The sequence below is a fragment of the Ustilago hordei genome (assembly GCF_900519145.1).
Source record: "Ustilago hordei strain Uho2 genome assembly, contig: UHO2_contig_02, whole genome shotgun sequence".
In the NCBI taxonomy this organism is placed as follows: Eukaryota; Fungi; Basidiomycota; class Ustilaginomycetes; order Ustilaginales; family Ustilaginaceae; genus Ustilago; species Ustilago hordei.
In genome coordinates, this window is record NW_024545252.1 from 1458399 (window position 1) to 1484367 (window position 25969).

The window sequence follows — 25969 nt, forward strand, 5'->3', positions numbered from 1 at the left end:
CAAGTCTTTGGTGTCTTCTTCGCTCATCATTGTTTGAGGTGGTTGGATGTCCATCAGCTTCCATTTGGTGCAGTTGATCCAATGCTTGGATTCTATGAGCTTCGCCTAGTTGCTCCCAAAGACACTTAGTCTATAGTCTGGACTATAGAACAACTATCCCTTTCGTTCTAGACTGTACCCTATAAATATGGCTGCCACCACTCGTTGATCCAGTTTCTTGTTGTCTCATTTGACCTTTGGGATGTTCACCCAGGCCAAGCATCCAAAGATGTGGAGGAGTTGTATGAGCCTTTCAGGTGATCTCTTGAACATCACTTCATATGGAAGTTCATTGTCAGCATTTGGGGTAAGGTTTATCTTGAATGCCACTGTTTGGATTGCATATGGCCAGAAGCTTTTTGGTAAACCTCGCTGTATCAGTAGCATTTGCATCTTTTCACTCAAGCTTCTAGCTTCTGTTCATCCATTCCACTCTCCTGTTTTGTTTGCTGTTGTATCCCACTGTTGTTTGCCATTCTATTCCTTTGTCCTGTGACCACTTGAGTGCTTCATTGCTATGCCACTCTGTTCCTTGGTTGGATCAGATTGCTTTTAGGTTCCTTCCTGTCTGTGTCTCAAGGAATGATACTATTCTTTGAAGTGCCATGAAAGCTTGGTGTCACGGGAGCCGGTCAGCCGAAATGGAGTCTGCGCCATCTGCGCAGACAGAGAGGTTAAATCGGTTGAAGGGCTGTGTAAGAACCTGACTCGGCAGTTCCCAAGGAGATCCAGTAGAAGACCATAACTTGCTGGATATTGGGGACTACCAGTGGCAGGAACAGATGGGAGGGTTGTTGAGCAATGCCACTCTGTGGTACATGTGGGAAGTTGTCATCATTGATCGATGACAATCAGACATGTGATGTATTGCTAGGGAACAATCACTCTGGAAGTGTAGTTGGCTTGGTGGCTCGGGAAGGTGCTGAAGTCAGCTTTACCAAGCAAGGCCTGAGCAGTGCCACATGCAGGTCATGTGGTGGCGCCAGATTGTGTTCTTGATATGGCGTTGTATATATACTATCTCCCCATGCTACTGGATGAGCAGAGACTCATCCACTCTACTATACCTTCACAGATATCATAACTGTATGTTATACTACATGAACAGTAACATTCTTTATACATCACACATCACAATATAATCTATTGTGATCAGTACAAGTCTGAGTCTTCATCATCAAATGAAGAGTACTGTATACAATGTCATCAACACCTACATCGATGCTGTAGCACCTCAACTACAGGTGGAACCTCCACCATGGGCCTGGAACCTCTACCAGTCCCTATAACCTAACTGCTGCCAGCAACATTGACCGAGCACTAGCTCTGTCACTCACAGTACTATGTCGACATCTTGACACTTGCGCCAGCATTGTACTACACCATCACTAGGAGCTGAACTTGCTGCATTACCTCTGTATGGAGTGCCAACAGCAGTTAGTTGACATCTGTTCCCTGGGCCTCACTCATTGGGTATCATGGTTAACTGTTAAGGAGAGCCTCCTCACCGGTTCTCTGAGAAGTACACTCAGTCTACCCTCCCTATTGGAACTCGCTGAGTTCCGCTGAGATGGCCCATTCCACAGGGAGTCAGGTGTTAGGCACATGACTGCTGACACTTGGCTCTTTTGCAGCAATGGTTGCACATAAACATACTTGCTATGATTGTCAACAAGCACCTTTATGCAGGTGTGTTCTGTTGCATGCAATGCATCAATAACCAAATCTATGTGTATGAGGTCAAGGGGAGCAGCGGTTCTTTCTCTGCTGCCTTGCCCCATTCACATGACCATGCTCTTCGACTGTATACACTGTGTCAGGGGTCTCGCGCCTGAAACCCAGGTCGGTCTGTCGAGATACTCGGTGACTATCACACTGTGCGACAGCTATTGTCTCAGTATTGGTCTCGATGAGCTTATTGCTCAGCAACTATCAAGTTGCGTGATGGGTGGCATTCGTGTATATACTATCGTAGGTTTCGGCTGACCTCTGTGGACACTCCGTTCAGGGGTAGCTCAGCACGATCAATATCAATGCGTAGGTTATGATGACACCAAGGTCTGGTGTGAGTGTTGATGATGATGAGGTTGATGGTGTTGGTGATAAGGTTGGTGGCATTGGTGATAAGGTTGGTGGCATCAACACGAGTGTCCAGTGTGTTGACTGATGCTTGAGGTGATCCCCGGACCACAGTGGACTACTGCCTTCGGTTCTATCTATATCTGGACCACTAACCTGCTACAGGGTGCCTTCAGACATCAGGTAGTGGTGATACAACACACACACTACGATGAGGAGCAACCTTGATAGATTGCTGCTATGCTGACTGTAACTAATGAGTACTTATGTTTCTAAAGTATTGACTAGTTGTATGGTGAGTAGAGTGGATGAGGATCCACTCGACCTATGATGACGAGAAAGCATGGTTATATACCTCCTCACAGCATCGCCAGCGATGCTGCTCCTGCTCTCTCTCCAGAGAGTACCTTCTTCATCGAGTACTGCTCAGGGGCCTCTCCTGCTTGGCACCCCTGTGCCTCTTGAGCTGTGTCGACTCCTTCGACACTGCTCCTCCTCCTCATGACCTGGTGTCGACTCCTTCGACACTGCTCCTCCTCCTCATGACCTGGTGTTGACTCCTTCGACACTGCTCCTCTTCCTCAGGACCTGCCTGCTAGTGTCCTATACACTGCTCCTTCTCCTTTGACCAGTGGCAGTTCCTTTGACTCTTGTCTCTCGAGCCCCTGAGTGGTAACCATCTGAGCTTGGTCCTCTTTGTGGCTGTGCCTGCTCCTTGAGCTTGGTCCTCCTCATGGCTGTGCCTGGCCCTCCTTGCATGTGGCTCATGTCCTCCTTTGCATGTGAGTCCATAGGAGTCCATGGTCTCCATGGAGACTGCACTACGACCATGCTCTCTACTGGTATCGACTAGATCTTCGATACCTGTGCTCCTTCCATATGAACCCTTGACCCTCCTGCTTCTTGAGCATCCAGGCCCATGACACCAAGCTACCTCTGAATGGAGTGTCCACAGTGGTTAGTTGAAACCTGTAATAGCAATACTACAACTACAGATTCGAGTGGGAAAAGTGATAGAGATGGCTCTATTGCATGTTTCACCAAGAATCGAAATACCACTAGTGTTGTCGCATAACTCAACAGAATCGGTAATAGTATTGACACTACTACCGAACTCAGGTTTCAGGCACGCGACCGCTGACACCCCGGCTCAGTCCCCGTCTCTGCAGCAGACTATGGCTCAGCTCTCATCCCTCGACCCAGCCCTGTCGGCTCTGCAGGTTCCTTCCCCTGACCAATGCCTTGCTTTCCTCCTAGCCACCTGTCTCCACATCCCCCTGGCCAGGCCTAACACCAACCTCCACCATGATGTTTTCAACCCTACCTCTTCACCCACTCACTTTGGATCCATGCAAACACAATTGCATGCTTGGCACAACTTGCTCAATGGCTACCCTGACCTCCAATTTGTCCACCAGGTCACAGGCATGATCCAATTTGGGTGCCTACTTGGCTATGATGGACCACTATGCAACACCTCCCACCACACTCCTAACCTTCCCATTGACAAGGCTGGCCATGCCCATCTACACTGCAAGATTGCTGCCAGGCTCAAGGAGGGCCACTTGTCCATCATCCAACCCAACCAACCTTTGGTCAAATCTCCAATTGGTGTTGTGCCCAAACCTCGCTCCTCCAAGCTCTGGACCATTCACCATTTCTCCTTTCCCTGCCAGCCAGCACTCAACACCCTGCCTTCCATCAATGATGGCATTGACCCTGCCTTTGTTGCCAACTGATATGAGTCCACCCAGTCCCTAATTGACTATGTCCACAGCAACCCTGGCTGTCTGCTCTGGAAGAGAGACCTAGAGGACACCTTCTGTCATGTGGTTACAGCCAAGGTTGATGCTTCCCTCCTTGGCTTCCACTATGGCAATGTTCGATACCAGGAGAATGCCCTCACCTTTGGTGGCAGCAGTTCACCTTTCCTCTTCAACCTGGTTGTGGAGGCTCTCCACTGGGTTGTCACTTCATGTCTACCTGCAGCCTGGCCCCTCAACCATTACCTTGATGACACTTTTGGTGCTGTCCCAGCTGAAGTGCATGACCTCTCCCTCCTCCCTGTCCATGTCCTTGCCCTGGCAGCAGCTGCTCTAGGGCTACACTTGTCTGCCAAGAAGACCTTTGCTGGCCTCACCCACCTGGAGGTCCTCAGCATTGAGATCAACTCTGTTGCCCAAACTGTTGGCATCACTGAGGACTGATGCAAACACATCCTTTCCCAGTGCCAGAAGCTCCTTGAGTGGGGCACTGCTGGCATCCTCGACATGCAATGTATCTCTGGCCTTCTCCACTTTGTCTCCCAGGTTTTCCCCTGTGGCAAAGCTTTCCTCTGTCACCTGTATGATTGCACTTGTCACTCTCACAGGCTATTCTCTCATCAACAGATTCCTCACCCCACTCTTGCTGAGCTTGGTTGGTGGACCACTGTCCTCCACTCTTGGACTGGCACTACAGTCTTGTCACCCTCCCTGCTCCTTGTTGCACACATCTGGACTGATGCCTGCCCCTGCGGCTATGGTGCCCACCTCATCACTGCTGTGGCACCCCTGGCTGTCTTCTCTCATGATGTGCCTTGTTGCCACTGTGGCAAAAATATATGCTTTCTCAAGGCTCTCACAGTCATCGAAGCTCTCTGCTGGTTCTCCACTCACTGGCCTCAACCCATGACAGTGGCAGTTCATGTCAACAACAAGAATGTCAAGCATGGGCTTTTCTCTGGCCAATCTCGAGACCCCCTCACTCAATGCCTCCTCTGCAAGATCTATGGGTTCTGTTTCACCCATGACCTCACCTTGCACCCAGTCCACATGTCTTCCATTGACAACACCCTTGCTGACCTCCTCTCCTGATGCCAGTTCTCTCGCCTGCATGAACAATTCCCTCTTGCTCATAGCCAGTTGTTCTCCTGGCTGGCACCCATCGACTGCACACTTGGCCCCCAACCTCCTTTGCCTCCAGCATGGGGCTCTCTACCACTGCTGCCTCTCTGTTCTGGCATGGTCTTGCAGCCAGCACTCGCGGCTGTGCTGGTGGCTCCGTCACCACCTTTTGCACCTTCTGTGCCTTCCCTTTTGGTCCCACTATACCCTGCCTTCCAGCCTCCGGCCTCCAGCTCCTCAAGTGGCTTGGCAGCATGTCAGCCAAATGTCACTCCTTCCACTCTGCCAAGCACAAACTCAGCCATCTCTGCTCTCACCATGTTGACCTTGGCCTTGCCCTTGATGGTTTCAGCTGCAGCCATCTTGAGCAGGCCTTGCATGGCTACAAGTGCCTCCATGGTGTGTAAACCACCAGTCCTAAGCTGCTGATCACCTTGCCCCTCCTATGCTGCATCATTGTTGCCATTGACACCTTGGCTGACCTGGCCCCACATGATCAACAGGTCTACAAGGCAGCTTTCACCCTCACCTTTGCCTGCTTCCTCTGCTCTGGCAAGGTTGTGTGGGAATGTTCCTCTGACCCAGCCATCATCCTCTGGGTGGCCAGCATGGCCTTGGAACCTGACCATGCAGTCATTACCCTCCCAGCCTCAAAGACTGACCCCTTCAGGCTTGGTGTCAAGGTGGTTGCCCCCCTTGTGGGTGGGCCTGAATGCCCCTTCTCTCACCTCCAACCCTTGCTCTCCTGACCAGCCTCCTCCCCTCTCTTTGGCCTCAGCCCCTCCCAAACCACACCCCTCTCTCACTCTGCCTTTGTCTCAACACTGCAGCAGGCAATTGCAGCTTCTGGCCTCTCCCCCTTGGCCTATGCTGGCCACTCCTTCCACTGTGGTGCTGCCACCTGGGCTGCCAGCCTTGGAGCCAATGCTGACACCATCCAGTGTCTTGGCCACTGGAACTCTGACTGTTTCCAGTGCTACACTGACTGCTTGGCAGTGGAGCATTGGGACCTCTCCATCACAGCTCTCTACCATCTTCAGGATGGCCCACTCATCCCCCACACTGCCTTGTGGCACAACATGGGTTCCTCCTAAGCTGATCATCATGGCCCCATCCCTGTCAAGACTGCTCTCTGCTGTGCAGGCAACTTGACACTCAGCTGGTGGGCTGGGAGCCTTTGAGCCAGCGAGCCACCTCTCTGACCCGCAATCTAACAGGACCTCCATATTGTCTGCTGCATCAACCGACTGACCTCATTTACGGCCATGTGAGCCAGGCTGGGTTGCTACAAAAAGCATCCTGTCCAATTGTGCCACACAGGCAACAGGTTCAAGTCAACCCACACCAACACCACCCAAAAGGGTGCTGAATGGTGAGCTTGCACCTGTCATGGGCCTGAATGCTCAAGAAGCAGGAGGGTCACAGGTTCATATTGAAGGAGCACAGGTATCGAAGATCTAGTCGATACCAGTAGAGAGCATGGTCATAGTGCAGTCTCCATGGAGACCATGGACTCCTATGGACTCACATGCAAAGGAGGACACAAGCCACATGTGAGGAGGGCCAGGCACAGCCACAAGGAGGACCAAGCTCAAGGAGCAGGCACAGCCACAAAGAGGACCAAGCTCAGATGGTTACCACTCAGGGGCTTGAGAGACAAGAGTCAAAGGAACTGTCACCAGTCAAAGGAGAAGGAGCAGTGTATAGGACACTAGCAGGCAGGTCATGAGGAGGAGGAGCAGTGTCGAAGGAGTCGACACCACTCAAGAGGCACAGGGGTGCCAAGCAGGAGAGGCCCCTGAGCAGTACTCGATGAAGAAGGTACTCTCTGGAGAGAGAGCAGGAGCAGCATCACTGGCGATGCTGTGAAGAGGTATATAACCATGCTTTCTCATCATCATAGGTCGAGTGGATCCTCATCCACTCTACTCACCATACAACTAGTCAATACTTTAGAAACACAAGTACTCATTAGTTACAGTCAGCATAGCAGCAATCTATCAAGGTTGCTCCTCATTGTAGTGTGTGTGTTGTATCACCACTACCTGATGTCTGTAGGCACCCCATAGCAGGTTAGCGGTCCAGATATAGATAGAACCAAAGGCAGTAGTCCACTGTGGTCCAGGGATCACTTCAAGCATCAAAGTCAACACACTGGACACTCGTGTTGATGCCACCAACCTTATCACCAACACCATCAACCTCATTATCATCAACACTCACCAATCTTATCACCAATGTCATCAACCTCACCATCATCAACACTCACACCAGACCTTGGTGTCATCATAACTGAAGCATTGATATTGATTGTGCTGAGCTACCCCTGAATGGAGTGTCCACAGGGGTCAGCCGAAACCTACGATAGTATATACAACAAATGCCACCTGCTGTCGCTGCGCAACTTGATAGTCACTGATACCGAGACAATAGCTGTTGCACAGTTTGATAGTCACTGAGTATCTCGACAGACCGACCTGGGTTTCAGGCACGAGACCCCTGACAGCACCCTCACTCAGATGACGTCCCTTGTCAACACATGGCTTGCACTGCCCATAATTGTGCCCTCCCGGTGGACAGAGCGATGTCTACCACCACCACTGGCTCAGGCCTGGCAGTTGTCACCGGAATGAATAGATGTCCGTTCTCTGAGTCCGGAGCATTGGGGAGTGCAATGCTTATACTTCAGTGTTGTGTGAATCGGGTACACCAGCTAAGGGACTAGCTGGTGTAGTGGTTTTGCTGCTCACAATGTTCGGTTTGGTTACCCGATTCCCGATCCTGTGACAGCAGTCATGATGCTACCCGCCTCCTCTTCTTCTGGCTCTGGCCTGGCAGATACGATGCTATCTGCCTCCTCTCCGAACGGTTCCGGCTTGGCAGACACGTTGTTGCCTGCCTCCTCCCTTTCTGGCTCCGGCCTGGCAGACGTGTTGTGGCCTGCCTCCTCTTCTCTTGGCTCCAGCCTGACAGGTAGAGAGTTTCAGTTGAAGCTATACCGTGCACCTCCTTCGTCCAAGCCACGTTCTAGCTCTTTCGTACTAGTGTGTCATAGATGTAATGCTTAAGATTCATTGTGCACTATTGCTACAGGGTTGTGTGTATATATACCTTTGTCCTGTTTATGAGATGGCTTGTTGTTCTCTTTTGAGTCATGCCCATTTTGTAGTATCTCGGCATTTTCCTTTCATATGCTTCTCCTGATTGGTTGCCACTCAATTTAGTATGCATGCAGAGGATCGGTCTGTCGGTTGCTCGCTTTTCTCGCATATTGGTTATCCCGGTGACTCTTCAACTGTTTCCTGTCACATCTCTAGGCTCTGGCCTGGTGGATTGGAAGCTATCTGCCACACTTACCAGCACTCCCTGTGCTTCTTCAGCAAGCAGAGCCATTCCTGTTCCTTCTTTGGATTTCTTTGCACCTCAGGGCATTGCAGACATGTTGTCTGACTCTGCTTTGACCTTACTTGTTTTGCTGCTCACAGGCCCAGCACCACCAGTTCACCCCAACACCACCTGCAAGCTTCCCATTTTCAACCATTCAGACACTCCCACCACTGTTGGCTTTCTCAAGCTCGAGCACTGGGCTCCCTTCCTCGACCTCTACCCTGATCAAGACTTCGCCAACCAGCTGAGGGGTGCTCTTCGCCATGGCGCATGTCAGGGGTCTCGCGCCTGAAACCCAGGTCGGTCTGTCGAGATACTCGGTGACTATCAAACTGTGTGACAGCTATTGTCTCGGTATCGGTGACTATCAAGTTGTGCAGTGACAACAGGTGGTGTTCGTTGTATATACTATCGTAGGTTTCGGCTGACCTCTGTGGACACTCCGTTCAGGGGTAGCTCGGCACGATCAATATCAATGTTATGATGACACCAAGGTCTGGTGTGAGTGTTGATGATGATGAGGTTGATGGTGTGGGTGATGAGATTGGTGATGTCGATGTTAATGAGGTTGATGGTGTTGGTGATAAGGTTGGTGGCGTCAACACGAGTGTCCAGTGTGTTGACTTGATGCTTGAAGTGATCCCCGGACCGCAGTGGACTACTGCCTTCAGTTCTATCTATATCTGGACTGCTAACCTGCTATGGGCGCCTATGGATGTCAGGTAGTGGTGATACAACACACACACTACGATGAGGAGCAACCTTGATAGATTGCTGCTATGCTGACTGTAACTAATGAGTACTTGTGTTTCTAAAGTATTGACTAGTTGTATGGTGAGTAGAGTGGATGAGGATCCACTCGACCTATGATGATGAGAAAGCATGGTTATATACCTCTTCACAACATCGCCAGCGATGCTGCTCCTGCTCTCTCTCCAGAGAGTACCCTCTTCATCGAGTACTGCTCAGGGGCCTCTCCTGCTTGGCACCCCTGTGCCTCTTGAGTGGTGTCGACTCCTTCGACACTGCTCCTCCTCCTCATGACCTGGTGTCGACTCCCTCGACACTGCTCCTCTTCCTCAGGACCTGCTTGCCAGTGTCCTAGGACTCTTGTCTCTCGAGCCCCTGAGTGGTAACCATCTGAGCTTGGTCCTCTTCGTGGCTGTGCCTGCTCCTTGAGCTTGGTCCTCCTTGTGGCTGTGCCTGGTCCTCCTCGCATGTGGCTCGGTTCTCCTTTGCATGTGAGTCCATAGGAGTCCATGGTCTCCATGGAGACTGCACTACGACCATGCTCTCTACTGGTATCGACTAGGTCTTCGATACCTGTGCTCCTTCCATATGAACCCATGACCCTCCTGCTTCTTGAGCATCCAGGCCCATGACAGCGCACTGCTTGGTTATGTCATGGGACCGGGTGCACAGGAAGCAGGAAGAACCGAAGTCATATGAAGAGAAGTGCAGGAATCGCACGATAGAGCAGAGCGAGGTTTTAAGGCAGAGTGTCATAGGGCCAGATGCGCAGAAGCAGGAAGAATAGATGTCATATGAGGAGGAGCACAGGAAATGCAGGATTGGGCAAAAACGAGGGTTACAGCAGAGCTCATCGAGATCTGTAGTAGAGAGGCTCTACAACAGATCTTGCCCAAATCAGCATGAGCAGGACTGTACAACAAATCCCACTGGAATCTGTAGTATCATAATTGTATGATGGATCTTGCAGAAGCTGGTGCAAGGGGTGCTGATTACACAGATCCCACATCAGGACAGATGTTGAGGACATCGGGTCCGCTGTCATAGGACTGGATGCGCAGGAGGATCTGGAAGCATATGAGGAGTGGCACAAGAATTGTTGGATCAGGCTGAATGAGGGTCCAAAAGCCAAATCCATTGAGATTGGTAGTAGAGAGGTCCTACAACAGATCTTGCTCAAATTGGTAAGAGTGGGAGCTTACAGTGAAACCTGCTGGAATCAGTAGTATTGTGATCATACAACAGATCTCACTGAAACTGGTGAAAGGATGTCAATATCATGGATGGGTGGCAATGACATCTGGGTCCACCACCAATGAAGCAGGGGACCTGCTTGGTAAATGAATCCAGGGCTGGTAGATGGGAGAAATGAAAGGGGGTGTGAACTGTTGCTCAGATGAGGTGGGAATGACCCCTGTTGATGATGAGACAATGTGAAGACTGTCCATCCACAGGAAGCATGAGACACAGTGCTGATGAGCAGCACTGCAGGATGGATAGAAGGGATAGAAAGGATGAGGAGGAGGAGGAGCAGTGCTGAAGAGACATTCCAGAGTGGGGTGCAATGTTGCATGGCAACATTGCGAGAATGGTTATATAACCTCACTCTTTGTCATGGCTGTTGAGTGGACCCCCATCCACTCTACACCATACATTACTAGTTATAGCTTGCACATAAGTATACATTAGTATTCCACTGACAGATGCAATTGCAGAGCATTGCATCCACTTAGTGTGTGTGTTGTATCACTGCTCATTGACATCATCCAAAGGTGGTTCATACTGCAGTCCAGCTCTCTCGATCATTAGAACCAAAGGCAGTCATCCACTGCAGTCTGGGGATCACTCAGTTACTCAGTCAACACACTGGACACTTGTGTTGGTGTCAGCATCATCATCAGCACCAGACCTTGGTGTCATTACCCAGTATCGATAGTTATTGATTGTGCCAAGCTACCTCTGGATGGAGTGTCCACAGCAGTTAGATGAAACCTGCAATAGCAATCAATCTATCACATATTTGAGCAAGAAAAGTCATAGAGGCCTTCTATGACAGATCTCAACAAGAATAATAATACATGGGACTTTACCACATATTTCGACAGGATCTGTAATAGAAGCAGTTCTACTACAGATATCAGGTTTCAGGCGCGAGACCTCTGACATCCGCTGCCCTGATGAAGCAGGGGGGACGACTCGACAATGAACTTGGAGCATGAGGATGGGCGAGATGAATGAGGGGTGCAAGTCGCCACTCAGATGAAGTGGGAATGGCCCCTGTCGATGATGAAGCAGCACAAGGATCGTCCATCTGCAGGAAGCAAGGTGTCATAGGGCTGGATGCGCAGAAGCAGAAAGAACGGATGTCATTTGAAGAGGAGCACAGGAATCACAGGATCTGGCAAAACAAGGGTTATGGCAGAGTTCATCAAGATCTGTAGTAGAAGTGGTTCTATGACAGATCTTGCCCAAATCAGCACAAGCAGGAGGTTACTACAAATACTGCCAGAATTGGTAGTATCTTGATCATAGGATAGATCTCACTGGAGTTGGAGAGGTCAAGCCATTTGTCATAAGCCTCACAGCAGGACAAGACATTGGGAGGCACTGGGGTTGCCACCCTGATGAAGCTGGGGGCCAACCTGACAATGGAGTCAGAGCAAGGGGGTGGGCGAGATGAGGAAGGGGGGGCAAGTTGCCACCCAGATGAAGTGGGAATGGCCCCTGTCATGGATGAAGCAGCATGTGGAGCAGCCATCCACATAAGGCAAGAAAAGCGATGGCAAGGGACAGCATCACAAGGTGGATGGAAAGGAGAGGGAGGGTGAGGAGGAGGAGGAGCAGTGTCAAAGAGACCTCCTTGAGTGGGAGTAGCATTGTAGGTGACGTTGTGGGAGTGGATATATAACCATGCTCCTCATCATAGCAAGTAGGTGGACCCCCATCCACTCTACACCATATCATACTAGTTATAATGTTCACATAAGTATACTTAGTAGTTCTTCAACAGCAGCAATCATAAGACATTGCTCCTATCATAGCATGTGTGTTGTATCACCACTCATTGACATTGATTGACATTCCAAAGGCAGTTCATACTGTGGTCCAGCTCTCTCAATCATTAGAACTGAAGGCAGTCATCCACTGTGGTCCAGGGATCACCTCAAGCACTCAGTCAACACACTGGACACTCATGTCAGTGCCAACAACATCACTCACACCAGACCTTGGTGTCATCATATTACATTCAACATTATTGATTGTGCTGAGCTACCTCTGGATGGAGTGTCCACAGTGGTTAGTCAAAACCTGCAATAGCAATCAATCTATCACATATTCAAGCAAAGAAAGTCATAGAGGCCTTTCTATGACATATCTTGACAAGAATAATAATAGGTCACTGTTTACAACAGATCTCGATAGGATCTGTAATAGATGCATTTCTACTACAGATATCAGGTTTCTCATAGCAATTGAGTGGATTGTCACAGGATCGGGCATTGGGTAACCAAACCGAACATAGTGAGCAGTAAAACCACTACACTAGCTAGTCCCTTAGCTGGTGTACCCAATTCACACAACACTGAAGTATAAGCATTTTCACTCCCAAATGCTCCGGACTCGGAGAATGGAACCATTCCGGTGACATGGATCCTCATCCACTCTACACATTACATTACTAACTATAGCTTCACGATAAGTATAATTAGTAGTTTCGTCACCAGTAGCAATTGTAGAGCATTGCTACTATTATAGTGCATGTGTTGTATCACCACTTGACACCATCCAAAGGCAGTTCATTCTGCAGTCTGGATAATGGTCAACACTGAAGGCAGTTCACACTGTGGTCTGGCTCTCTCAATCATAGAACTGAAGGCAGTCATCCACTGCAGTATTGGGATCAATAGTCATTCAGTCAACACACTGGACACTTGTGTTGGCACAAGCACATTCACACCAGACCTTGGTGTCATCTCCAGGTACCATTTGGATATTGATTGTGCTGAGCTACCTCTGGATGGAGTGTCCACAGTGGTCAGTCAAAATCTGCAATAACCTTGGGTTACAATCCATTTGAGCAAGAACAGTCATAGAAGGCTTCTACAACAGATTCCAGCAAGAATAATAATAGAAGGCCTTTACAGCAAATCTCACCAAGATTAGTAGTAGTTGCCTTTTACCAAAGATTTTGGGTTTCAGGTGCGCAACTGCTGACATCGAGCATCTGAGCCCAAATTCTGATGTGGGGATCCTGATCATCGAAGGCTGCCAAAGAAAGCGATCCGATATGATGATGCATGCTGACATAAATGCAATTGGGGATCTGATGGAACAGATCTGTCTGGAGATTGGGTGCAACATAGCCCTGCTCATTGTCAAGCTAGATCACAAAGGAGGATACTCCCACATTTGGCATGCACCTCATAGATGTATATATATCAAACTGAGGACACTAGGTCCTCACCATGTTCACCTCAGTCAATTGAGTATATATGTTTCTTCCCTAAAGTAGTAGTGACATCATACTCGGACTCTTTCTGATTGCCAGTTATCAGGACCAAGACTTCTTCACTTCTATTAAAGGCTTCTTGAGTGTATCATAAAAGGGGGTATTAATTTTCGAGTGTTTTTAGAAACACGTGTTTCTCGATTTTGACAAGTTTTTATTTTGCACAAAAACCTCACATAAGCAGTTGAGGGAGTTGAAGTAGATAAAGCTACACAAAGCATAGAGACAGCGAGGGTAGTGCTTACGGCCGAGTGAAAGGCCTGAACATCTTAGCACGGACCACATGTGTCACAACCTACTCAAGACAAATGCTTTGTTATGTTCCGCAGTCAATGCGGCTCTCCGCCGCTCTTCTTTTGTATATATACAGACTCCTCGCTCTCTCGCTCTCTGTCTCTTATAGTCATTATCCATGCAGAAAATCAGATTCCTCAACTGATTAAGAGTCTGAAGCTCAGCAGCTTCTAGCACCTCGCCACCAGGATGCCACCAAGAGTAGATAGCGTAGCACTACTCGAACACACCATGCAGATGATCAGGGAAACTCACACCAACTGGGACGAAGACCAAGTCTTGGAGCATGCCTTCTCGCTAATAAACCTCCAACCCAACACCAACCAAGCAGAGAAGATCCCCAAGTCGGTGCTCAGCATCATCTCACAAATCATCAAGCTCAACGAGAACAACTGGGCCATCTGGGAGCCAATGTTCATGGACTGCATCTGCCCAATCAAGAACGCCAAGCAGATCCTCACTGAGGAGATTCCCAGTGGTTATACCGACTATGATGAGGAACTAGACAGCCACTTGCTGGGTCTCATCTTGTCCTCCTGTGACCACGGACCCACCAGCCGTATCAACACCTACACCGTGCGGGAGCAAGGTGAGGAGGAGCAGCTCGGCTCTACACTCTACAAGAAGCTCAAAGCTGCTCTCACAATAAACGATGAAGTTAAGCTCTCCACCATTCACGACCGGGTACACGAAGTCAAGCTAGCCCAGTGCAACATTGCCAACCTTGGTAAGGAGCTCGATCAAATCTGGAATGACGCAGCCAGGCTCAGTAGCCGCATGGACGAAAAGCTCAAGAAGTCTACCCTGTACCGCTGCGTCAAAGACGACTGGCTCTACACCCAGACAGTAGACTCCCTCAAAGCTGCTCAACCTGGTTGCAGCTATGAGTATGCCTATCATGCACTAGCTAAGAAGCACCAAGAAGCCGAGCTCTCAGGTCGTATCCGAGCCATGGCCAGAGCCGTGAGCAATAGAAGTTCAACAGGCCAAGCTGGCGAGCATAGGCAGGTTCTTAACCAAGAGGGCTACAATAGGGGCAGGCGCGACCCCGCAAACCCTAATGAACCGGCCAAGTGCTATAGGTGTAGGCAACCCAGGCACATTGCCATCAACTGCACCAACAGTCAGGAGCGAACTCCTACTCAGCAGGGATAGGGACTCGGGTGCACCTTTTTCATAAGCAACACTGGCAACCGCAAACAAGACAGTATGTGGATTCTCGACTCTGGAGCTACACATCACATGGTACGTGATGAGGGTAAGCTCATTGCTCTGACACCGAAGCAAGGATCCGTAGATACTGCTGGACATGAACGGTTGTGAGTACAGGCAATAGGCGACGCAACTTTGCGAGTAAGAGACGTTAAGATACCACTCACTGACATACTTCACGTTCCCAACCTTAGCAAGAACCTATTGTCCATCCCAGCGCTGACTGAAAATGGTGCATGCATGATATTTGAAGAGTCTGGAGCTACTATCCTCCAGCATGATGGGAGCATGGTCAAGAGCAAGACCAACTGGCGCAAGAAGAGATGGGAGGTTTACGGTGACTCCCTAGCAGCACAGCTCAATGATCCCCTAGAGGGCATTGATGCTACCACAACACCAGCAAAACCCACAAGCCACACGACAAGCAAGCTATGGCACAAACGATTCGGTCATCCTGGCAGGAACAAAACCAAGCAAATCCAGGCCCACTACTTAGGAAAAGAAACACAGCTTGGACATGACGCAAGGGATTGCAACTGTTGCAGCCAAGCAAAGCAAACACACGCAAGAATGACAAGTAGCAAAACAGAGCGAGCCCAGGCACCCCTGGAGCTGGTACACATTGACTTGATGACGGACCTGAAAGGCCATCCCAACTACCACCATGCACTGGTAGTTGTAGATGACTCATCATCCTATGTATATGTGAAACCACTCCTCAGCAAGGCCGAAGCATTCCCCGCCCTAAAGGCATGGATCAAGGCAGCAGAGATAGCAATGGACCACACGCTAAAGTGCATCCACAGCGACAATGGAACAGAGTGGTCCAGCTTTGGAGCAGAAGAATGGAAACGAGAAGCAGGGTTCAAGTGGCAGAAAACCACACCTTATGTCAGTGCCCAGAATGGGAGAGCAGAGCGCATGATCAGATCCCTTCAAGAAAAGATGCGTGCAATGCTTGTCCAGAGATCAGTACCAAAGGAGCTGTGGCCCTACGCCATCATGGCTGCAGGGCACACACTGAACTTGACACCCTCTACCGAAGCAAATAGGATTCCATATGAGGACTTCCACCGCAAGTCTGCGCATGGCTTGGCCAAGCAGCTGCGTGTCTTTGGTTGCCTTGCTTGGGTCCACCTCCCCAAGAAGGATCATACAGGAAAGCACAGCATAAGAGCAATCCCAGGAATCATGGTCGGCTACGATGACGAGCACAAGGGCTGGAAATTCTTTACCCCCGGCCACACCCCATCTATACGGTGGAGCAACTCAGCCACATTCCATGAAGCCAAAGGTTGGCATGATCGCCCCAGTGTGCAGAGCCCACTGCAGTTCAGCTTCGAGAGCCTCGAAGCAGAAGATACTAGACCCGAGACAGATAGCGACAAGCCTGAATTGGAGGTGGAAGTACTTGACACAGAGGGCCCACTTCCCAAAATACACACTGCACTGCCCGCTGACCCTATAGATGACAACAGGTCGGAGCTCGATGTTGAAGAGATAATTGGAGAAGCACACACAGCCACCCTGAACCTCACACCGACCTTAAAGGAAGCACTCGCCAGCGATGATGCACAACAATGGCAGGAAGCCATACGCAAGGAGCTGGACGGACTTGAGGCAATGGGAACATGGGAGATTGTGGACGTTCCACCAAACACTAGACTTGTCGACTCCAAAATAGTCCTTCGGCTCAAATTGGATGCCGATGGCATACCTGTCTGGCACAAAGTGAGACTCGTCGCATGGGGCTTCACACAGCGGGAGGGTATCGACTTGGAAGAAACCTTTGCGCCTGTGGCACCGCTCAGTGCAATAAGAGCCCTGTTATCCTTGGCAGTGGAGCGCAACTGGGAAGTCCATCAGCTTGACATCACAATGGCTTACCTCAACTCCACGCTCAACCATGTAATCTACATGAAACCACCAGAAGGTGCCAAAGTGCCGAAAGGGAAAGCCTACCGAGTCATCAAGGGACTGTATGGCCTTAAACAGTTGGGACGGGAATGGAACATGGAGTTTGATAAGTTCCTGCGACGCTCAAACTTCCACAGGCTCAACTGCACACCATGCATCTACACTAGAGGAGAAGGAGATAACTTTGCAATAGTGGTCATCTATGTTGACGACATGCTAATTATAGCTCCAACCCTAGAAACAGTAAGGCGTATCAAGGAGGAAATAGGCCAAAGATGGCGGATGGAGGATGGTGGCAATGTCTCCCACTTCCTCAGGATCAAAATCACCAGGGATCGAGAAGCGAAAACCATGGACCTCAAGCAAACTAGTTATGTTAAGCAGCTTCTGGATGAACATTTGGACAAGCGCAGAAGGAAGTCTAGCGTACCACTCCAAGACATCCCAGTCCCAGAAATGGCAGCAAGCATAGCAGAACGAAAGGAGTACCCACAGATCATTGGCAAACTCCTGTGGTTGTCTAATGGAACACGTCCAGACATCAGCCAAGCCGTCAGCGTCCTTGCACACTATATGACACAACCGTCAAGGGAGCACTACAACGCTGCACAGAAAGTACTCCAATATTTGGACTACACACGAGATATCCACTTGCAATATGGCAGCAACAAGCAACAAGACTTTCTGACGGCGCACAGCGATGCAAACTGGGCAAGCGACGCTACAGCACAATGCAAAAGCTCATCTGGTTCAGCAGTGTTCGTGTATGGCAACCTGGTAGCATGGAAATCAGCACTACAGTGCTGCACCGCCTTATCAGCGGTGGAAGCAGAATTTGTAGCTGTGACAGAAGCCGCACAAGAGGTCCTGTTCTTCAAACACCTCTTCAAGGCCATTGGAATTGATGTTGGTATCCCTACAATCTTTTCAGACAACACTGGTACCATCCAGGTTAGCAAGGACCCCGCACAACACTGGAAGTTAAAGCACATTGACACCAAATACCACTTCATCAGAGACAACGTGCAAGATGGAAAGGTCAAGATCAAGTACATTAACACTGCAGATAACTTGGCAGACCTCTTTACCAAACCAGTGGGAAAGACTATACTACAGCACGCGCGACAGGGACTGGGACTAAAAGCCCAGCATGATGCAGTGGCTCGGCAGTCTCCTGCCTTGCCACTGAGGGAGGCAGTTGAGGGAGTTGAAGTAGATAAAGCTACACAAAGCATAGAGACAGCGAGGGTAGTGCTTACGGCCGAGTGAAAGGCCTGAACATCTTAGCACGGACCACATGTGTCACAACCTACTCAAGACAAATGCTTTGTTATGTTCCGCAGTCAATGCGGCTCTCCGCCGCTCTTCTTTTGTATATATACAGACTCCTCGCTCTCTCGCTCTCTGTCTCTTATAGTCATTATCCATGCAGAAAATCAGATTCCTCAACTTAAGCTCACCCAAAACTGAAAAAACACATGTTTCTAAAAACACACCTCCAGACCCAGTAAAATGGACTCACTTTTTTGTCACTCTCCAAAATGAAGTGCAGATGCATGGATGGGCATCTGCTTGCTTCACTTCATCACACTGGTGTGTCATGTCCTTCATCACTGTGCATCATGTCCTGATTTGATAATAGACGTGTTAAATCGAATTAATTGCCACCTTTGCTGCAAACGTGTTTTTGGAAACACATGTTTTTTGGATGCTCCTAAAAGGGGTGTTCAAAATCGGGAAAAAGTCGTCAAAATCGAGAAACACGTGTTTCTAAAAACACTCGAAAATTGATACCCCCTAAAGGAGCTTCTTTCGTGGTGATGCGGGCAAGCCTGGCAGGCTCGGCGAAGATGGCATGTCATGTGGCGGAGTGGACACGGCGGGAGAGGCAGGAGAAGAACCGGGATTGAGCGTAGGAGGAAGCAATGGAATCAAATTGCGCGATGCAGTTATTGAAAGGGAGGGTGGGAGCGCAATCGGTGCTGAGTCTGTTGGTCAAGTGCAAGATTAGCTGGTGGCAGTGATGGTGGCGGTATATTGTCGACCAAAACTGAGCCTCCACACACATGCAACCAACACTTTGCCCGATCCGATCGACTCTGCCAATTTTGACGATACGCGCACGAACAAACACGGTTGATTTGCCTGCGATCGCAAGCGATGTCGGGGAAAACGATGGGGAGGAGGCTATCATACGGGCTCTTCTTACGCCAGCCAACGTCGAGTTGAAGTCCGCGGGAACACGATTGCCAAGATTAAAGGGGTACTGGCTAAAACTCCCTTACATCTGACCCGAGCTGTAGGCATTGCGAGGGAGCTGCACGAACTTGAACCTCACATGGCGAAGCTTTCGAAGCTCAGACCTCTTTCCATGGACGATAGCTCTGTTCTGGCGTTGAATTCGAGAGACGATGAGGAGGAGGAGGAGGAGATGCAAGCTGATCAACCATCCAATCTGGAGCAACCAGACGAAGAGATGCCACAAGCCAACACTGTCGTTCCGAACCATCAAGACGATGAAGCTGGACTAGCGGAGGCCTCGAAACCGCAAGCAAACGAGAATTGGGAAGACCTGATCGACCACCAAGAGCATCTCCTTCTTCAGCTAGCTAGGACCTTGGGTTGGAAGTCAACCATTCAAACCTCCCTCACTTCTACCGCCACTGCTGAGGAAAAGGAAGAGGTACTGATGACTCTGGCTAAGATTCGAGATCTCATCTTGCCTCCCCCATCCTCCTCCGACTCTTCTGAGTGAAGCAAGGTTTGGCTTGTAAGGCATGCTGGACGTGCCTATTATGCTCATGCATAAGTGTTGAAAGAACCGCTATTTTGTTTCTTATGAGTCGATGCTGACTGTGATGAACAACTGTGGCAATCGAAGGGAAGAGGAATGTCGAAATTAAATCGGGAAAGAGATGTGGCTTTGTTGACGGTTGTCGACGCCACCTTCCCCCCCCCATTGAATTCAACTTGCTCTCACGCACAGCCAATCATGACGGACACTGGTTTTCATCCATCTCAACGAACACACACAGTGCAGGCCTTTCAAGCACGAGTGTTGAAAAAATTCCCTCACAGTAGTCAGAAAAAAATGGACGCTACCAAATAGCCCCATCTCCCAGCCCTGTTCCTGCTGAACAACCTTTGTTGCATCACTTCAACTCTCGCAACTAGCCGTATCTTCTGTTTCATCCCCTTCGCCTTCCTCTGTTCCTTCTTCCATCTCCCCTCCTCCCCTCTTCAACCTTCCCCCCTCCCTGAACGCATGATGATGGTTCCAAAACAGCGGTGACCTCGTTGAAGTACCCGCGGAGGAGTTCGACCGGTGAGTATGGCTCGAGGAACTATATCGCTACTACCTCTTCTCATCTTCCCAGACCCTGAGGTTCGAACAACACCTCGATCTTAACGAATTTGCCAGACGTCTTATCACACTTTGAAGTCTCTGAGATATGCGGATGATGCGGTTGGATGTGACTATAGGTATAAATACAAATGCTGTGAGAAAGACTAGGACTGCAAAGGGGACCCCGTAAAAATCGGCACGGGGAAGAAAAGAGTCTTCCTCGGGTTGAACTCCAACTCCTCCTTTCCGTCCTCCGCCACCAATTGCCTCGACCTACTCGTTGGCGAAGAATGAGCAACCATCAGATCGATCGGCTCCATAAGTTCACCGCTTGACTTCGGCGATGGTCTTGTCGGGGTAGTATCAGCATCATACAGCCCCATAGCTTCCATCCTTCGATAATGACTTGCGCCCAACCCGGTCAACTTTCTTGTCATTGATGGATGACGACACCCCAGCGTCCTCACCTTCGCAGCTGGTGTGCGAGGTGGGCTTGGAACAAAAGCATTCGTGGGGGTTACTGGGAAATTCTCCTCGTCATCCTCATCCTCGGAGTAGGGTGTGGAAGGAGGGAAGGAAGTGGGTGAGCGACCTTCAAGTGCGTACAGTGCGTCCTGGTGAGCACATTCGGTTGAGCAGTAGATTTCGATACTGCGAGCTGAGGTTGAGGAACGGACTGATGAGCCGCAAAAGCATGGGCGGAGGGGCTGTGCCTGACAGCTGTGGTATGAGTCCGAGTCGCTGCTACCGGAGGTGGTGAGTTTGAGTGGGGCAGGTTTTCTTCGTTCGCGACGGATTGAAGCGGGTGCGGAAGTGGTGGTGGTGGTGTAGGCTTTGGTGCTGGCGAGAGTGATAGATGAGGTACGAGGTGGGGGTTTCGGGATGGAGTCGATGGAAGAGAAGAGAAGGTCTTGCTCGACAGAGGAGGCACTGCTGGCTGTAGAGACCTTGCTGAGACTCGACGAGGCAGAGGCGATGGTGGAGTCTGAGAACCTTGAGGAGAGGTTGTAGGCCATTGCGAGAGTAGTAAGCTGTGTTGCGATGGGGGAGATGATGCTGGTGTAGGGATGGGAGGCTAATGGTGATGGGGTTTGTCGGGAACGGTGCCAAGGATAGGTCTGGCTATATGGTTTCCGTTGATGTACGGGAAGATATGTCGAGGATCCCGACACCGGTCCATATGAAGCAGAAAGGGGATTTGCAGAGACGTCAATTTGAGCGAACATAGGAACCACACACAGCATACGTAGGCTATGATTAGCCTTCTGAAGCATTTCGACACTGCAGGGCGCTTGGCGGGAGCTGCAGGACGGGTCAGCCGAGAACAGGTCTATGGCAGGTTGAGCAGACCCAGACTCCAGACGACACCTTTCTGGGACCAACGGGAAACACAAGAAACGGCACAAAGCGACAGGCAAAACCCAATGTAAGCGGCGTCATGCAATTACTCGAGGCGGGAGGTTGCGGATGCAAGATTGGGCGGCAAGATAGCCGGCAAGGATTCGTGATTTTCGGCGAGCCTATGCAACAACGACATCTGAAAGGGACCAGGGTAAGAGGACGACAAGTAAGGCAGGAAGAAAGAGAAAAGATCCGCCATTGTCTTCTGGCGTCTATCTAGAGATCGAACCAAGCATAAAGCCCGTCTTTTTCCAGACCGCGACGACTGTCAATGGCGAAGTTTGCCTTTTCGGGTTGGATAGAAGCCTTCTTTCACTCAAGAGAGGTGGAGGTGGGCGATGAGGGGGTTGAATGCTGCGCGTAAGATTCCTCCGAACGAGAGAAAAACCTTGTGTGGCGGCAAGGCGGACTTTGAAGCGGAGATGCAGCAGTTGCTAAGTTTGGGAGGTGGAAAGGCGATGTGGGGGAGCAGATAGAGTTGCTGCTAACGGTAGTTAGCATTGGTCGGAGTCGAGAGAACAGTAGAGCAAGGAGAGGGAGAAAGCAGGAGGCTAACAGCGTCGGGACGATAACTAGACAAGTGGCCAGTAACAGGTCAAGCAGCAAAGAGATCGTCCCCAAAAGGCAACGGTATACAGCATGTGCATGCAGCCAAGCGCTGGAGCAAAGTGGCTTGCAGTCAGCCATCTCTCCCCGCACACCAACACGACTCTGAGACCAACACCTTCCCTTTCAAGAAAAGAGAGCAAGGGAAGATTTTGGGTTTCGCTCCACAAGCTAGCTACTATTTAGACCTGGAGTAGCGGCTAAGCGAAGTTCCAAGTCGGAGAGCAACACTCTTTCACCACCAACGCTATTGTAAACGCTGCTAAGTTGCCAGACTCGCAGTCCGCCAGTTTGGGATCTTCACTTGGTTGCCTTAACATGCCACGCCATGGCTTGCTTGCGACGACGAAGATGATTAGGTTTCTGACACATGACACTGACCATCTTGTTTTTTGTCGTTCTCATTGTCTTGTTCGGCCTCAAGCCGAAAGTTTCAGACTCTCTTACGCCAACAGCCGAACTACAACGTCATTCATTCGTGATCGCCCAGTTCATCGCTTCGACGTCTTTGCAACAACTCGGATGTTGCGATAGCCTCGCTCAAGGTGGCTTGATAATGCAACGGTCGCAGCATAAGCATTAGAGAAGAGAAGGTGCGGTACGGGTCTGCGATGCACTGCAGTGTGTGGCTGAGTGTGCATGCAAACGGTTATCTCGTGTTGCCATTTGCTCTTTGCTGTGTCTGGAGACAAAAGACACCCGATGGAGGCTGAGCGATGCGCGATCGATGTACGATGTACGATCAGCTGTTTTTCTCGCAGTCTTGCGGTTGCTTGCTCGGATGCAGATTCGGCTCGCCAAAGCAGAATACGGAAAGGGACGGAAGGCTGCAACCTTCCCTTTGGCCCTGATCGACCGATTGCAGACGGGACAACAGCAGCGGCGATGAGCGTGCTGCAACGACGCGAAGGTCGCGACCCTTCTCCCACGTGCTTCGGCTTCCCAGACACTCCTGGTCTAGAAGCGCTTCCATGTCAAGCCATTCCTAGGTGGAAGCGAAAAATGAAGCGAGACGATACCAGACCCTAACCTGCAAGGAGAAGGGGAGGAAAGAGATGTGCAGGGTCCAGCAGCCATGAGATCGTTTGAAGCGAGATCTGATCTGATCTCTTTGCTCTCCTTGCCTCGGTGTCAGTGTGTGAGGCCGACGTGAAGGGTTGCCTCCCTGCCTCACCTTTGCATTCAAAAACTGGATCGAGAACAAGAGGTCTAACAAGACGATCTCCTTCTTGCTCCTTCGTTGATACCAGGGCGAGTCTATTCGACAGAGGTGCGTCTCGGTTGCAGTCGAGTTGTTGGAATAGCGGCTTAGACCCATGACTCGATGTGTCTGGGCCTCGTCGGGTTGCTAGGTAATGCCAATAGCGGAGCTTGAGTGCCAAGTGTGTGTTGTGCGAAATGCCACTTCCAACATGCAAATTCGGATTTAGTTCGTCCAAAAAGGCTAGCACAAAAAGATGGTCCCAAAATTCTCATGCTGTAGCTGCGAGCCCAACAACATAGTCGCCGAAGCGTCAAAGAAGAGTAGCGAGGCAAAGCAAAGGCGCCGGAGAATAAGTGGATAGGCAGACAAATCCAGTGAGTATGCTACAGTTTTACAATGTATCACAAGATCGGGATCATCGACTCTCAAGATCAGTGATGATGACTATCGGCCGGTAGTCCAGCCGAAGACCTCCTCCTAAAACCCTCAGCAAAGATCTTCATCACTTCTTTATCCGCAAACTCTTCCATACATGCACTTGCTACGCTGAAACTCACCCTCATCCCGTGCTGCGTCAGCCAAGGGTCCAAAGGACTTGTCGGTTCCTGCTGTTGTTCTTCCCAAGGGCATTCCTGAAAGTCGGAGTTGCAAGGCGACACAGGCACATCTAGCAATCCTCCCGATCTTGCGTGCTGTACGAAGCCGTCTAGTGGTGCCGACGGTAGTCTGTCCAGTGGAGAGGATATATCGTAGTCGGAGAAGCGGGCGAGGATGCTAGCGTAGGCATCTTCGAAGTCGTACAACCCGGCCGGATCTGAGGTGGAAGGAGTTGTGGCTTGACTGTTGGGAAGAGTTGTGGTGGATCCAGAGCTTGCAGCGTAGTAGTCGATGAATGTTGATGGGGAAAAGTCTGGGCCTCTCGCACTCTGGATGGCTGCTGATGAAGGGTATAGGCTTGCTGAAGGGAGAGAGCGAGAGGAAGCCATGGGCGCTGATTGAAATCCTTTGGGTCTTCGACACCTGATGTTGTCGTTAAGGACTTCCTCGCTCTCCTCGTGGAGACGGATGGTGTCGAGGATAGAGCCGTCTGACTGAAGAGTGTGAAAATGGTGAGAGCTGGTGCGCTTGCATTGAATGATAGCGTCCTCGATACTAAACAGCCACTCTTTCAGCTCGGCCAAGTTGGGAGAACTCAGAATACAAGTTGCGGTTTGGCCGCTGCTACGCTGCTTTCGCTGTGGTCCTGCTTCGAGTGAAAAGTCTTGTGATCGAGCCTGTGTGACAAGCTCGCCAGTGACGACGAGTTGCTTGTCACAATAGTGCGTGGCGTTGTCCACATCAGTTGAGCTCGACTGGATCTCAGCCGTGCTTTCGTGAGTGATGCGCAGTCGCATCAGCAACGGGTCATGTGAGCCAGAAGGTCTTCGAGTACGAGGTACTTCTTGCCAGTGAATGTCGAGCAAGATCTCGCGCTCTTTCGGACTGCCCGGATTGGATGATTGCGGTGTTTGCAAAGGATCTGAAGCTGAGGAGCTGGACGATCTGGACTGGGAATCGTGGTCGTCGGACGCTGAGGCGAAAACATCCCAGCTCGGTGGTGGCACCCATCGATTGAGGTCAGATAGGCTGGATGGGATTGGTGGGGAGATCAGCGACGACAGTCCATCGTTGTCGAATGCGGATGGATCGCAAGCGCCCGGACTGGCCAAGAAAGGTTCGGACGCGAAAGGTTGCTCTGAAGCAGGCTTGCCGTAGCATGGTGTAGTGAAGACGATATCATCGGTCGAAGGTTGTTCTTGATAAAGCTTGACGAAGACAAATTTGTCGTTGACTGGAGGATGGTCTCGAACTGCCTGTCTTCTGCGTAAAGCCTTCTCGAATCCACTGAGCGCTCCTTTTCTGCCGGAGCTGTCGCTGTTGACTTTCCAAGTCAGGTGACCACTCTTCAGCACAGACTTGGACGATTCTCCTCTACGCGAAAGGGAAGATCTGCTGGAGTGCGTCGAGGGACTCCGGTGCATGCTCGAATGAATCCGGGGCTGAAGCTCAGCTATCCATTCGTTCTCTGCTGGTCGTGCGACGAAGGAGCTGTAAGGATGAGATGAGAGCGGTCTGTCGATGCGTACTATTGGTGAAGACTGGAAAGGAAGCTGCTTGACGTTAGTCGAGCTAGAAGAGGTGATTGAAATTTGAGAGGGCGTAGCCGAGGAGAACGAGGAACTGTGACTGAATGGAGAAGCGACGGATTTGGTGGTGGACCAAGCGAGATGGAGGTTGGCGGGTCGAGTGAACGCTCGCTTTGTGGCCGAAAGGCCTCTGCTATGGCTATCCGAGATCAT

General features: G+C 50.4%; 6 protein-coding genes across 6 annotated transcripts; 3 read left to right on the top strand and 3 right to left on the bottom strand.

The window, feature by feature from the left end:
• Positions 1-3137: 3137 nt before the first annotated feature.
• UHO2_01263 (uncharacterized protein) lies at positions 3138-4325 on the top strand (the record flags this gene model as incomplete). Its single annotated transcript, XM_041553731.1, has 2 exons — positions 3138-3713; positions 3873-4325. The coding sequence occupies 2 exons, from the start codon at positions 3138-3140 to the stop codon at positions 4323-4325; spliced, it is 1029 nt and encodes a 342-aa protein (XP_041409665.1).
• A 686-nt stretch (positions 4326-5011) lies between these two features.
• On the bottom strand, positions 5012-6229 carry UHO2_01264 (uncharacterized protein; the record flags this gene model as incomplete). Its single annotated transcript, XM_041553732.1, has 4 exons — positions 5012-5248; positions 5321-5446; positions 5486-5624; positions 5829-6229. 4 exons carry the CDS (start codon positions 6227-6229, stop codon positions 5012-5014), a joined length of 903 nt encoding a protein of 300 aa, XP_041409666.1.
• Positions 6230-7798: 1569 nt separating this feature from the next.
• On the top strand, positions 7799-8682 carry UHO2_01265 (uncharacterized protein; the record flags this gene model as incomplete). The annotated part of the gene is made up of 2 exons (XM_041553733.1): positions 7799-8047; positions 8239-8682. The coding sequence occupies 2 exons, from the start codon at positions 7799-7801 to the stop codon at positions 8680-8682; spliced, it is 693 nt and encodes a 230-aa protein (XP_041409667.1).
• Positions 8683-14133: 5451 nt separating this feature from the next.
• On the top strand, positions 14134-19828 carry UHO2_01266 (uncharacterized protein; the record flags this gene model as incomplete). Its single annotated transcript, XM_041553734.1, has 6 exons — positions 14134-15028; positions 15149-15263; positions 15351-18321; positions 18491-18666; positions 18877-19072; positions 19232-19828. The coding sequence occupies 6 exons, from the start codon at positions 14134-14136 to the stop codon at positions 19826-19828; spliced, it is 4950 nt and encodes a 1649-aa protein (XP_041409668.1).
• Positions 19829-20583: 755 nt separating this feature from the next.
• UHO2_01268 (uncharacterized protein) lies at positions 20584-21435 on the bottom strand (the record flags this gene model as incomplete). The annotated part of the gene is made up of 1 exon (XM_041553735.1): positions 20584-21435. One exon carries the CDS (start codon positions 21433-21435, stop codon positions 20584-20586), a length of 852 nt encoding a protein of 283 aa, XP_041409669.1.
• Positions 21436-24061: 2626 nt separating this feature from the next.
• On the bottom strand, positions 24062-25969 carry UHO2_01269 (uncharacterized protein; the record flags this gene model as incomplete). The annotated part of the gene is made up of 1 exon (XM_041553736.1): positions 24062-25969. The coding sequence occupies one exon, from the start codon at positions 25967-25969 to the stop codon at positions 24062-24064; it is 1908 nt and encodes a 635-aa protein (XP_041409670.1).